At 38.4% G+C, this 14,635-nt stretch overlaps 1 protein-coding gene across 1 annotated transcript in view; it reads left to right on the plus strand.

Moving 5' to 3' along the window:
- The first annotated feature begins 895 nt into the window (after window positions 1-895).
- Window positions 896-14,635, plus strand: part of LOC308249186 (zinc-regulated GTPase metalloprotein activator 1C) — a 58,750-nt gene continuing 45,010 nt past the window's right edge. Inside the window, exons 1-2 of the mRNA XM_080670081.1 lie at window positions 896-1,150; window positions 5,244-5,330. Coding sequence (XP_080526207.1) covers window positions 997-1,150; window positions 5,244-5,330 — 241 coding nt within the window. The 5' untranslated portion in view covers window positions 896-996. The remainder of the gene's footprint in view (window positions 1,151-5,243; window positions 5,331-14,635) is intronic.

The raw sequence follows: 14,635 nt of genomic DNA on the forward strand, positions 1-14,635 counted from the left end.
AAAAGAGGGAATAATGAATCACCCATAATCAATTCATGATTGTGTTTACTACCTTAAGGGAGAGGCCAAGGGTTGGAATAGGAGAGGGGCATATAGGTCATTGTAACTTATTGGTAATGTTCTTGGTTTAGGGGTGAGGGCAAAGGAGTTCATTATAAATATAGGGTGTCCCCAAAAATGTACACACACACTTTGAATAATCATAGAGGTCGTGTTTATTAAAATACATTTCATTTTCAAAATTGAGCTATCAGCTGTTAAAGTGTGTATACATTTTTGGGGGACACTGTATATATAAATACAAAGGAGGGCTATCCATGGATTAATGAGAGAGTGTCATGAACCAAAGAATATAGAAAATGAACTTAGGTTACCTAAGATTCAAACAAATAGTGACAAAGAACAATAAATAAAAGTAATGTGTGTACATTGTAAAGATATACATATATGTAATTATAAAAAAGAAAAAGGTTTCACTGGTTATTTCGTCAGGTATACATATTATAACTAACATTGTATTGCTATAACCTTCCATTTTTTTCCTTATGAATCAAAGTATTTTTTTAATTAGACTAAAAAAATAATTTAATGTCAAGTTGATAAAGTCTATGCCCTGTGGGAGCTGTTTACGTCAGGCTACCCACTCCAGGTTCCAACCAGCCTGGCCTCAGCCCCTTCACCAGCCATTAGCTATTAAAGCGGCAGGCGGCCGGCGCACCCGGTGACAGGGTCAGAGCTGGGCTCCTCTACGAACCCAGACAACCCCGCCCGCCGCTCCCAGCTTCCGGGAACGCCCTGGGGGCGTGCCTAAGACGCTGTCCTCAGCCCGAGCCCAGGTAAAAGGGGCGGGACTCGGAGGAGCCTGGCGTCGCGGCGTGATGACGTTAACACCGCGCCTGGCGTGGCGTGCCAGGCGTGAGCAGCCGCTGTTCAGCGGGTTGGTCGGTCCCAGCTCTCGAGCTGAGGGAGAGGTGTGCGTGCTGTCGGCCGGCCGAGATGTCACAGGCCTTTGGCGCTGTGGACGAGGAAGAGGAGCTGGCGGAGGAGGATTGTCCTGAATTGGTCCCCATTGAGGCGAAGCAAAGAGAGCAGGAGGAAAAGCCTGGCCCCGGCGCTAAGATCCCAGTCACAATTATCACCGGGTATTTAGGTAACTAACGATCCCGGTCAGAGAACCCTTGTGTCCTGGGATTTGGGGGGCTCACAGATTTTAGGCATTCTGGCCACCGGCCCACAGCAAATGCCTCTGGAGGTACGGGCTGGGCCACTGGCTCCCCGATTCACATTTATCATGTGAGATTCAAAATGAACCTCGCATTTTGAAACTAGTTCTGGTTTTGCGGTCTGAAGCCCGGACCCGCCCCCAAACTATGCCCGTGACCTTTAACAAATTACCTTTCTGAAGCTTATCTACCTCATTTGAAAATGCAAACAATACCGGTCACCTCTCTGAGTTTCTCATCTGCAAACTGGGGCCGGAAATACCTATCTTGTAAGTCTATTGCCATTAAAGAATGTCCTATCAGTAAAATGCTCCACACAAGGGGCAGGCCCCAGTAAATTCCCCTTCCCCTCAAGCCGTTCTCCTCCAGCCGTTCCTGGAAATACCACCTCTCTCAAACATTTTTTTTTTCTTTTGTTTGAGATCTGTTTTTAAAGCACTGTAGGAGAAAAAGTAAGAATAAAAACTCTGCCCTCCAAGACATTTTCTTTTTTTTTTTTTTTGCTTTTTAATCGTTTATTTTTTTCAATTACAGTTGACACACAATATTATGTTTCAGGTGTACACCCCAGTGATTAGACATTATATAACTTACTAAGTGATCATCCAAATAAATCTTATATCCATCTGACACCATACACAGTTATCAGAATATGACTGACTGTATTCCCTATGTGGTACTTTACATCCCCATAACTATTCTGTAACTACCAATTTCTACTTCTAAATCCCTCCACCCTTTTCACCCATCCTCCCAACACCCATCTGTATCTATGAGTCTGTTTTTGTTCTGTTTGTCCCTTAATTTTGTGGGTTTTTTTAGATTCAATTGTTGATAGGTATCTATTTATTGCCATTTTATTGTTCATATTGTTTGTTTTTTCCTTCTTCTTAAAAAAGACCCTTTAACATTTCATGTAACATTGGTTTGGCAGTGACCTACTTCTTTAGCTTTTTCTTGACTGGGAAGCTCATTGTATGTCCTTTGATTCTAAACGATAGCTTTGCTCGGTAGAGTAATCTTTGTTAGAGGTTCTTGCTTTTCATCACTTTTAATACTTCTTGTTGATCCCTTCGGGCCTGCAAAGTTTCTGATGAGAAATCAGCAGTCGTATGGGGGCTCCTTTGTAGGCAACTGCTTGTTTCTTGTTGCTTTTAAGATTCGCTCTGTGTCTTTAACCTTTTGCATTTTAATTGTGATGTGTCTTGGTGTGAGTTCATCTTGTTTGGGACTCTGCGCTTCCTGGACTTGTCTATTTCCGTCACCAGGTTTGGGAAGTTTTAGGACTTCCATTCAGCTCAGTTTCAGGAGGTTCTGAATGATGGTTGTTCTGTAGTGTAGTTGTAACTTCGATGTGCTTGTGGGAGGATGTGAGCACCACATTTACCTACACTGTTATCTTGACCGGAAGCAAGCTGTATTTCTTTAAACTGAGGTCGTTCAAGAATGCACTGGGACACTTGAATTCATAGGTTTGTAAACATGCTACAGTTTCCTGAAGGACAGTTTATGCGCTTACACTAGAGGTACTTAATTGGAAAAGTTTGAGAAGTATTATTTGTAAGCCTTACAGTTAAATATAAGGGCTAGAATAAATACATGACCATATTAAAAGTGTGGGGCGAGTTAAGAAATGTAAAAAAAGTGAAATGATTTGGGGAAATAATACCATTCCTAGATGCTACAAATTCCTTGTTCAAAACAGTATAGTTCGACTTGCCCCTCTGGCCTTCTTCATTTTGCATACTGGTAGGTCAGTAGAACATTGGAGATAATGGTCTGAAACTTAGGAGTGAGGCTCATGCCAGCAACCTTTTGTTGAATCTAGGGCATAGTTTCACTGCTTATTCTTGATCTTCATTTTCTATTTCTTGAAACATTGTTCCTGCAGCTTCTATCACATTTTTCTTCCAATATTTCCACCTAATTCTCTGGTTTCTTCTTTAAAAATTTCCTCTCCTCTGTCCATTCTTTGAACTTCATACCCAGATAATTTTTATTTTGATGTTCCACAGACATTTCAAACTCAGCATGTCCAAGACTTCATGTTATCATCCACCTGAAATCCTCCTGCTCCTGTGATCCCAATCGCCTAAGAGCTTCCTAACTAGTTTTGAGTCCTGATGCCCTTTTAATATATTCTGTGTGTTTTGGCCTTAATGGTCTTTATTAATGTTAATCTGATTGTGTCACACTATTCCGTGGTTTCCATTTGGGTTAAAGTTCATATTCCTTAACGTGAATTACAAGATCCTGTATTGTCTGGCTCTTGACAAGCTCTCCAGCCTGCAAAACTGTGACCCAACATTGACCTACTTCTAAACGGTACCAAGAACTTTAGCCTTTGTATATTCTTCTTTTTTTCTTTTTAATATATTTTTATTGATTTCAGAGAGAAAGGGAGAGGGAGAGATAGAAACAGCAATAATGAGAGAGAAAATCATTGATTGGCTGCCTCCTGCATGCTCCACACGAGGAATTGAACCAGCAACCCAGGCATGTGCCCTGACCAGGAATCAAACTGTGACCTCCAAGTTCATAGGTCGATGCTCAACCACTGAGCCACACCAGCCAGGCCCTTGTATATTCTTCTTACTCTTATTCTTCTGGCTAGATGTCCTCTTAGGTGCTCCATAACATCTTATACATCTGTTAAATGTTTCATCCTGTGACATAATTGCCTCTTTATTGATCTGAATTTCCCTTCCTATCTCAGTGAATGCCTTTAAGCTGCATGAAGGTAGAGACAGTTTATTTCTATTTTGTGCTCTTTTCACCAAGGTCCAGCATAAAATCTGGTCCATAGTAGCTTTTGAATGAGCTACATGTTAAAGTCTTTTGCTTCATAATATAGTTAATTATTAAGCCTTAGTAATTTTATAAGATCTCTTACAACCTCCCCTTCCTTTCCATTTTCACTGCCACTACCTAGTGCAGCACTCATGTCCAGGGCCTCTGTCTTACTCTTGGACTGGCTTTAAGAATTTCTTCATGGCCCTGCCTCCTCAAGGTATGTCCCTTCCATTCTATACTTCACACTTCAGTGACATTGAGCTTCCTACATAGAGCACTCTAAACACAAGCCTTCCATCCTTCAGTTTTTAAAGGAACATGACCTAGAAATGTTGAAGATATTAATACCCTAATACTCTGTAAATTCCTAGAAATCTTGTAAATCCATTTCAGAAGATATGTACAAGTACTTGTAATAACAAAACACTAAAAACAAACGAATGTCCACCAACAGAAAAATAGATAAATAAATGATATATTTATACAGTTGAAATACAGTACTGTGCAGTTGGGATTTTTTCCCCCTCTCTATGAACTTTGCTCTCTATGGCTCACAAGACATGTTTTTCTTCTACTTCAGCTGAACACATTAGGTTTAATATGCCACCTACTGGATAAAGTTAGTGTAGCTTTATGAGTTTATCTTTCTAAAGACTGAATATTCTGTCTTTCATTATTTCCTACATCCATTCTTTATTTTGTGTGTGTGATACATATATATAAAATCAATTTTATATGTTGCTTTAAGCATACTAAAAGTAGACATATAGTCAGTTTGAATTTGTGTCTGGTTAATGATGGATGTTGAAATAAAAGGTCTTTATGTACGTTTTAGGGAATAAAATTATATATTTTTGGCTAAGAAACATTGTCATCATGCAAAAGGATTTAAACATTGTATAAACTACATGAGTACTTTATTCTTTGGAAGCTATTACTTCAATATTTTTTTATTTAATAGAAAATTTTAAAACCCTTGTATTATAAACTATGTAAAAGCCATATTATTTTTGTCATAATGAGATTGAAGAAAGCTGTGTGATCCAACTTATAGGAGTATTTATAAAAAATGTTATGTCAACAAAACATTTTTAATACCTTTCAAAGGGTACTTTAATCTTCCTCTGGAATAAACTTAATTAAATAATATTTTTAAAACCATCATGACTATCTTTTTGTATCTTGAAATTTTGTTATTTTATAAGATCTATAAAACGTATTTTATAGGTGCTGGGAAGACAACACTTCTGAACTATATTTTGACAGAGCAACACAGTAAAAGAGTTGCAGTTATTTTAAATGAATTTGGGGAAGGTAAGTCAAGTTCAACAAATGCTATGCTGCAAGAATTTATAAGATAGTTCATTCCACTTGTGACTTGATATTCCATATTTAAAAATGAAAATGCAATGCATTATAATGTGAATATGTTGATGTGGATAGTTTTGGAAGAATGAGATTAATTTCTGTCAAGTTTTATTTTGGACAGATTTTGAATACTGAAATTAAATAGTTTCTATAAATTTTTATTTTATATAACTTTCAAATTCATATCAATGAAATTAAATTTTTACATGAAATAAATTACTCCAAAAGTAAAAATCTATGATATGTGATATGAAAGAACTTTTGTACTGATTATATTGTTTAGTATCGGCTTTTGAAAAATTTAAAAATGCTTCATTTATTGTAAGGTTTCCTAGTTGACTGTTTATCTGCAAAGCAATTAAAACTGAAGATTTAAAAAATACATTGAATATATGGTCTCTATCTTCAAAAAACTTCAGTTAGCAGTGAAAATACATGCATTAAACATTCCATTTTTTGTCTTTAATGTTGAACTGTAGTTTAAAAAAAAAATCTATAAGCAGTATAAAACTACAGTTCTTTATTACTTTTATACGTTTTTCTTCTTAAGTGTGAATTTTAATAAAGGCTCAGTTTTAGCCAAAAAATGTAACTTCTGTGGGATATTTCATAAGGTATACTCTTTTTTTTGGTTGTAAATTAGTAAAAGATCTAGTTTTTATGAACAGAATGGGAGGCCTGTCGGTTAATTGTGGTTTCTGGTTCCAGTAAACTAAAGAGAAAAGTCCTGTTAGACAAAATTAAAATCCCAAGATTTTTAAATCACAGTCTTATATTTTGGCTTCTAATTAACTGATCTTTTGGATATTGATAACATTATTTCTTACTAGTTTTTTTCATTCTTTCTGGGTCATTTTCACAATTTGTCCTTTACAGCATTCATAATACTTTCCTTCACATTTTATTGATGTTCTCTACACCCTGAATTCTGTGGAAACCCCTTTCAAAGTTCTTTGTCAGTTCCTAACTGAAATATAAACAAAAAATATATGAATGAAAAAAAAATTTTTTGGTTGTTTGTGTTACTGGACGTTTAGAACGCTTTCCTGGCTTTGGTGTATTTCTTTTTTCTTTTTTTTTTTTTTTTGCCTCTTAGATTTTTATTTTTATTTTTATTTTTTTATTTTTTTATTGTTTAAAATATTACATATATTAGTACATATATCTCCTTTTTTCCCCCATTGACCTTCCCCCAGCCTCCCCTACCCCCTGTTGCATGACCTCATCCCACCCCCCCAGTGTCCTGTGTCCATTGGTGTGCTTATATGCATGCATACAAGTCCGTTGGTTGATCTATTTCCCTCCCTTCCCAACACTCCCCAACCTTCCCGCTGTAATATGACAGTCTGTTTGGTGCTTTACTGCCTCTGTATCTATCTTTTTATTCATCAGGTTATAATGTTCTTTATTTTCTGGAAATAAGTGAGATCATGTGGTATTTTTCTTTCATTGCCTGGCTTATTTCTCTTAACATAATGCTCTCCAGGTCCACCCATGCTGCTGCAAGTGGTAAGAATTCCTTCTTTTTTTATAGCAGCATTGTATTCCATTGTGTAGATGTACCATAGTTTTCTAATCCACTCATCTGCTGATGGGCATTTAGGCTGTTTCCTAATCTTAGCTATGGTGAATTGTGCTGCTATGAACATAGGGGTGCATATATCCTTTCTGATTCGTGTGTCTATTTTCTTGGGATATATTCCTAGAAGTGGGATCATTGGGTCAAATGGGAGTTCCATTTTTAGTTTTTTGAGGAAACTCCATACTGTTCTCCACAGTGGCTGCGCCAGTCTGTATTCCCACCAGCAGTGCACGAGGGTTCCTTTTTCTCTGCATCCTCTCCAGCACTTGTTGTTTGTTGATTTGTTGATGATAGCCATTCTGACAGGTGTGAGATGGTACCGCATTGTCGTTTTGATTTGCATCTCTCGGATAATTAGTGACTTTGAGCATGTTTTCATGTGTCTCTTGGCCGTCCTTCTGTCTTCTTTCGAAAAGATTCTATTTAGATCTGTTGCCCATTTTTTTTATTGGATCATTTATTTTCCTTTTATTAAGTTGTATAAGTTCCCTGTAGATGTTGGAGATTAAACCTTTATCAGTGATAACATTTGAAATATGTTCTTCCATACAGTGGGATTTCTTGTTGTTTTGTTGATGGTTTCTTTTGCTGTGAAAAAGCTTTTTATTTTGATGTAGTCCCATTTGTTTATTTTCTCTTTGGCTTCCGTTGCCCTAGGGGCAGTATCAGTGAAGAAGTTCTTTCGGCATATGTCTGAGATTTTGCTGCCTGTGGATTCCTCTAGTATTTTTATGGTTTCCCGTCTTATATTTAAGTCCTGTATCCATTTTGAGTTTATTTTTGTGTATGGTGTAAGTTGGTGGTCTAGTTTCATTTTTTTGCATGTATCTGTCCAATTTTCCCAACACCATTTATTGAAGAGACTGTCTTGACTCCATTGTATGTTCATGCCTCCTTTGTCAAATATTAATTGCGCATAGTGGTTTGGGTCGATATCTGAATTCTCTATTCTATTCCATTGATCTGTATGTCTGTTCTTGTGCCAGTACCAGGCTGTTTTGAGGACAGTGGCTTTGTAATACAGCTTGAAATCTGGTATTGAGATCCCTCCTACTTTATTCTTTTTTCTCAGGATTGCTGTGGCTATTCGGGGTCTTTTTTTATTCCAGATGAATTTTTGGAGAGTTCTTTCTAGGTCTGTGAAATATGCCGTTGGTATTTTAATGGGGAGTGCATTGAATCTATAGATTGCTTTGGGTAGTATGGACATTTTAATGATGTTGATTCTACCAATCCATGTACATGGTATGTTCTTCCATCTGTTTACATCTTCCTCTATCTCTTTTTTCAGTGTCCTATAGTTTTCTGCGTATAGGTCTTTTACCTCCTTGGTTAGGTTTATTCCTAAGTATCTTAATTTTTTGGTGCGATGGTAAATGGGATTGCTTTTTTAGTCTCTTTCTGTAAGTTTACTATTGCTGTATAGAAATGCCATAGATTTCTTGGCATTAATTTTGTATCCTGCTACATTGCCGAATTCATTTATTAAGTCTATTAGTTTTTTGATGGAGTCTTTCGGGGGTTTTTTTTGTTTGTTTATTTATTTTTTTAGCGCTTTTATTTTACTTATTTATTTTTTAATTTAATACATCTTTATTATTCAGATTATTACAATTGTTCCTCTTTTTCCCCCCCATAGTTCCCCTCCACCCGGTTCCCACCCCACCCTCTGCCCTTACTTGCCCCCCACTATCCTCATCCATAGGTGTACAATTTTTGTCCAGTCTCTTCCCGCACCCCCACACCCCTTTCCCCCTGAGAATTGTCAGTCCACTCCCTTTCTATGCCCCTGATTCTATTATATTCACCGGTTTATTCTGTTCATCAGATTTTTTATTCACTTGATTTTTATATTTACTTGTTGATAGACATGTATTTGTTGTTCATAGTTTTTATCTTTACCTTTTTCTTCTTCTTCCTCTTCTTAAAGAATACTTTTCAGCATTTCATATAATACTGGTGTGGCGGTGATGAACTCCGTTAGCTTTTTCTTATCTGTGAAGTTCTTTATCTGACCTTCAATTCTGAATGATAGCTTTGCTGGGTAGAGTAATCTTGGTTGTACGTTCTTGCTATGCATCACGTTGAATATTTCTTGCCACTCCCGTCTGGCCTGCATAGTTTCTGTTGAGAAATCAGCTGACAATCGTATGGGTGCTCCTTTGTAGGTAATTAACTGTTTTTCTCTTGCTGCTTTTAATATTCTCTCTTTGTGTTTTGCCCTTGGCATTTTAATTATGATGTGTCTTGGTGTGGTTCTCTTTGGATTCCTTTTGTTTGGGGTTCTCTGCACTTCCTGGACTAGTAAGTCTATTTCTTCAGGTGGGGGAAGTTTTCAGTCATTATTTTTTCAAATAGGTTTTCAGTATCTTGCTCTCTGTCTTCTTCTGGCAGCCCTATAATTCAGATGTTGGTACGCTTGAGGTTGTCCCAGAGGCTCCTTACACTATCTTCAACTTTTTGGATTCTTTTTGGTTTTCTGGTTGAGTGTTTTTTGCTTCTTTGTATTTCAAATCTTTGACTTCTTTCTTGCGGTCCTCTAGTCTGCTGTTAGGTCTCTGTATAATATTTTTTATTTCAGTCAGTGTATGCTTAATTTCTAGTTGGTCCTTTTTCATATCCTCAAGGGCCTCGCTAAATTTATCAGCCTTTTCTAGAAAATTCTTGAAAAACCTTATAACGGTGGTTTTGAACTCTATATCCAGTTGTTTGCTTTCCTCCATTTCTTTCTTTTGTTATTTGTTTCTTTGGCTCCGCATTTTAGTTGCTTCCTTGAGTTGATAGAGTAGCTTTGTGTGGTAGGTGTTCTATAGGGCCCAGTGGCTCAGCCTCCCCAGTTACCTGAGGTGGACACTTTTGGTGCACCCCTTTGTGGACTGTGTGCACAGCCTTGTTGTAGTTAAGTCTTGATTGTTGTAGGTATCACTGGGAGGAATTGACCTCCAGGCCAATTGGCTGTGAGGATCAGCTGTGTCTACGCTGGGAGAACTTTTGTGCTGGAGACACCTTTATGAGACAAGACTTGCAAAATTGCAAAAGTCTCTGTGCTCAACTTGGATGGGCAGCATCTCAGGGCAGAGTGGACAGCCTTGGTTTCCCATCAGCCCTGCTCTTTGAGGCCCCTGGGTCTCAGTGTCCCTCGGTAATCACTGTAAACACCTCTGAGAGAAAGCCGCCCTCGAGTTTCATCCACTGCCAGACAGTCCAGTTTCTCCCCAAATGAGTCTGGGTTTCCAGAAACTCACCTGGAACTAGAGTTCATCGCAGTCGGGAGCTTCTGTCTCCTTCCCGCTTTAGGAAGCCAGCCGCGCACTCAGCCACCCAAGTACTCAGCAGCCAGTCCTCTCTGCGCGCGCGTGCCTCGGGACCTCTGCCTTCCACAGCTCCCCTGAGTCTCAGTGTACTTTCTCTTTTCCTGACAGTCTCGTTTCTCCCCGAATGAGTCTGGATTCCCAGACTCTCACCCAGGACTGGAGTTCAGTACAGTCGGGAGCTTTTGTCTTCCTCCTGCTTGGGAAAGCCAGCCACGCAGTCAGCCGCAAGTCCTCTCCGCGCATCTCTGTACCTCAGCCTTTTGCAGCTCCTCTGAGTCTCACTGTGCTTTCCTCTTTCCTTCTAGTTGTAGAATTTCCACTCAACCAGCTTTCCTGTGGTTCTGGATGGTGTCTGTTTTGTCTTTTAGTTGTAGTTTTGATATTGTTGTGCTAGGCAGCAGTTAAGGTGTTTACCTATGCCGCCATCTTGGTTTCTCTCTCGGGTTTTTCTTCTTCTTGTCTAATTGCAATGGCTAATACTCCAGTACTATGTCGAACAGGAGTGGTGAGAGTGGGCATTCCTGTCTTGTTTCTGTTCTTAGGGGAAATGGTTTTAGTTTTTGCCCATTGAGTATGATGTTTGCTGTGGGTTTATCATATATGGCTTTTATTTTATTGAGGTATGATCCTTCTATTCCCACCTTGTTGAGAGTTTTTATCAAGAAAGGGTGTTGGATTTTATCAAATGCTTTTTCTGCATCAATTGATATGACTGTGATTTTTATCTCTCAATTTGTTAATGTGATGTGTCACGTTCATTGACTTGCGGATATTGTACCATCCTTGCATTCCTGGGATAAATCCTACTTGGTCGTGGTGTATGATCTCTCTGATATACTGTTGGATCTGATTTTCTAGAATTTTGTTGAGGATTTTGGCATCTACTTTCATGAGGGATATTGGCCTGTAATTCTCTTTCATTGTGTTGTCTTTATTTGGTTTTGGTATTAGGGTAATGCTGACTTCATAGACTGAGCTTGGAAGTGTTCCTTCCTCTTGAATTTTTTGGAATAGTCTGAGGAGGATAGGTTTTAGTTCTTCCTTGAATGTTTGGTCAAACTCTCCCGTGAAGCCGTCTGGCCCCGGGCTTTTGTTTCCCGGAAGCTTTTTGATGACTGCTTCAATTTCTTCCATTGTTACTGGCATATTGAGCTGTTTAGATTCTTCCTGATTGAGTTTTGGAAGGTTATACTTTTCTAGGAATATGTCCATTTCCTCCAGGTTGTCCAGTTTGTTGGAATAGAGTTGTTCATAGTATTTTTTAACAATCCTTTGTATTTCTGTGGGGTCTGTTGTTATTTCTCCTCTTTCATTTCTGATTTTGTTTATTTGGTTCTCTCTCTTTGCTTCTTGGTGAGCCTGGCTAGAGGTTCATCAATCTTGTTTATCCTTTCAAAGAACCAGCTCTTGGTTTTGTTGATCTTTTGTATTGTTTTTTTGGTCTCAATGTCGTTTATCTCTGCTCTGATCTTTATTATCTCCTTCCTTCTGCTTACACTGGGCTTTTCTTGTTGCTCTCTTTCTAACTCTTTGAGTTGTAGGGTTAGGTAATTTATTACCATTGTTTCTTGTTTTTTGCAGTAGGCTTGTAGAGCTATGAACTTCCCTCTCAAGACTGCTTTCGCTGTGTCCCATAGATTTTGGATTGTTGTGTTTTCATTGTCATTTGTTGCCATGATGTTTTTTATTTCTTCTTTGATCTCTCTGGTAACCCAGTCATTGTTTAAAAGCATGCTGTTTAGTCTCCATGTGTTCGATTTTTTTGGATTGTTTTTATTGTAGTTGATTTCCAGTTTTATGCCACTGTGGTCTTAGAAGATGCTTGATATGATTTCTATCTTCTTGAATTTGAGGAGACTGCCTATGACCCAACATATGGTCTATCTTTGAAAATGAGCTATGTGCACTTGAGAAGAATGTATATTCTGTGGCTTTGGGGTGAAATGTTCTGAAGATGTCAATTAATTCCATCTGGTCTATTGAGTCATATAGGATTGATGTTTCTTTGCTGATTTTTTTGTTTAGAGGATTTGTCCAATGATGATAGTGGGGTATTAAAGTCTCCTACTATGATTGTATTGCTGTCAATCTCTCCCTTGATATCCTCCAGGAGTTTTTTTTTATGCATTTGGGTGCTCCTGTTTTGGGTGTGTATATGTTTACCAGACTTATTTCTTCTTGTTGGATTGCTCTCTTTAGTATTATGAAATGGCCTTCCTTATCTCTTGTTATGTCCTTCACTTTGAGATCTAATTTGTCAGATATAAGTATTGCTACCCCAGCTTTTTTTTCATTTCCATTTGCCTGAAAAACCTTTTTCTATCCCTTCACCCTCAGGCTGTGTGCGTCTTTTTTTCTGAGGTGGCTTTCTTGTAGACAGCAGATATATGGGTCATGTTTTCGTATCCATTCCGTTACCCTATGTCTTTTGATTGGGGCATTTAATCCATTTACATTTTAAGTTATTATTGATAGGTGCTTTTTTGTTGCCATTCCTATTCTTTACCCCTGTGTTCTTTCTTCACTTCCTTTTTTTTTTTTTTTTTTTTTACAGCAGACCCTTTAGCATTTCTTGCATTGCTGGTCTGGTGGTAATAAATTCCCTTAGTCCTTTTTTTTCTGTGAAGCTCCTAATTTCACCTTCAATTTTGATTTATATCCTTGCTGGTTTCAGTATTCTTGGACTCAGACCCTTCCTTTGCATGACTTTGTATATTTCATTCCATTCCCTTCTGGCCTGATGAGTTTCTGTTGAGAAATCAGTCGCTAGTCTGATGGGGGTTTCTTTGTAGGTAACTTTCTGTCTCTCTCTGGCCGCTTTTAAGATTCTTAGTTTGTTGTTGGTGTTTGCCAATTAATTATAATGTGCCTTGGCGTTGGTCTTTTGAGGTTCATTTTGCTTGGGACTCTGTGAGCTTCTTGGATTTGTGTGGGTTTTTTCTTCCCTATATTAGGGAAGTTTTCTGTCATTTCTTTAAACAGGTTTTCTATTCCTTGCTCAGTTTCCTCTCCTTCTGGAACCCCTATTATGCGGATGTTGTTTTGTTTCGTGTTGTCCCAAAGTTCCCTTAGGCTCTCCTCCTGCTTTTTAATTTTTTTTCTAGAAGCTGCTGTACTTGGGTATATTTTCCTACCTTGTCTTCTAGATCACTGATGCGGTCCTCTGCTTCTTCTAGTCTACTCTTGATGCTTTCTATTGAGTTCTTTACAGCAGCGATGTCATTTTTCATTTCTTCTTGGTTCTTCTTCATTTCCTCTTGGGTCTTACACATATTGTCGAAGTTGTTTTAGCCACCTTATGACCATTTCACTGAATCCTTTCTTTGGCAGGTTGCTTGCCTCCATTTCGTTTACTTCCTTTTCTGATAATGCTTGCTTTTCTTTCATATGTCGGGTGTTTCTTTGTCTCCCCATGGTCTCTCTTCTCTGGGTGTCTGGTTATGTAGTTCCCTCTCTCCTTATCCCAGGCTAAATCTGACCTTTCCATGGTGGAGTGTAGATCTCCTCTGAATCTGCGTGTTTGCGCCACTTGGGTACCGGTGCCCTGGGGTTTGCAGCTGTTCCATGGGTGCCGCAGTTGTAGATTTTCAGGCTTCTGATAACATCCACTTTCCCCTTCAAGATGGCACAGTCTTTGTGTCCGAGCCGGTCACTCCGGGAGGGAACCCAGCAGCAGTGTGGCCTGCCCAGTCAGGGGAGCCCCATCTGGCAGTCCCCACCGTCTCCTGGAGTATAGCTGTCCCTCAACTCACCTACAAACCCTCTCTGTGTGACCCTCAGCTGTTCTTTCTCTCTGATCCGGGACAAGGCTCGGGACATGTCTGTGTATTCTGCTGCCATTTATTCCTATGGCATATTTCTTTATTGGGGAAAAAATAAGACTTTTGAAAAGCATTCTTATATTATTCTTATGTGTATAAGAATCTCAAATATATTTTTTCTCAAGTAAGCATTGCTAGGAAACTAAATTTAATATTTAAGTGAGCACATTGATTCCCTGGCTAAGCAAACTTCCTCAAATGAACCAAGGTTTTTACTCACATTGGGAATACTGAGTAGACTAATAGAAACAAAAACAATTTAGAGGAAGAATGAAAAGAAAAATATATATAAGAACCTTAAGAGATTGAAGGGCATTTGCAAACTAATATTTAAAACACACTATCTAGAAAGTTGACCACAAACAAGAAAGAGTGCCATGGTATGATTCATTAATTTTAGACTTGTCTCCTTAGGGACTTCAATCCTTTGTAAGAAATGAAAGCTAAAATAAGTTGGAGTTAGTATAGATTAAGATAAGGAGGCTGCATGAATAGAATAGAATAAAAGTTATAAAATGCATTTTTTGCTTTGAA

Source organism: Plecotus auritus, assembly GCF_963455305.1.
Source record: "Plecotus auritus genome assembly, chromosome: 5".
NCBI classification, from domain to species: Eukaryota; Metazoa; Chordata; class Mammalia; order Chiroptera; family Vespertilionidae; genus Plecotus; species Plecotus auritus.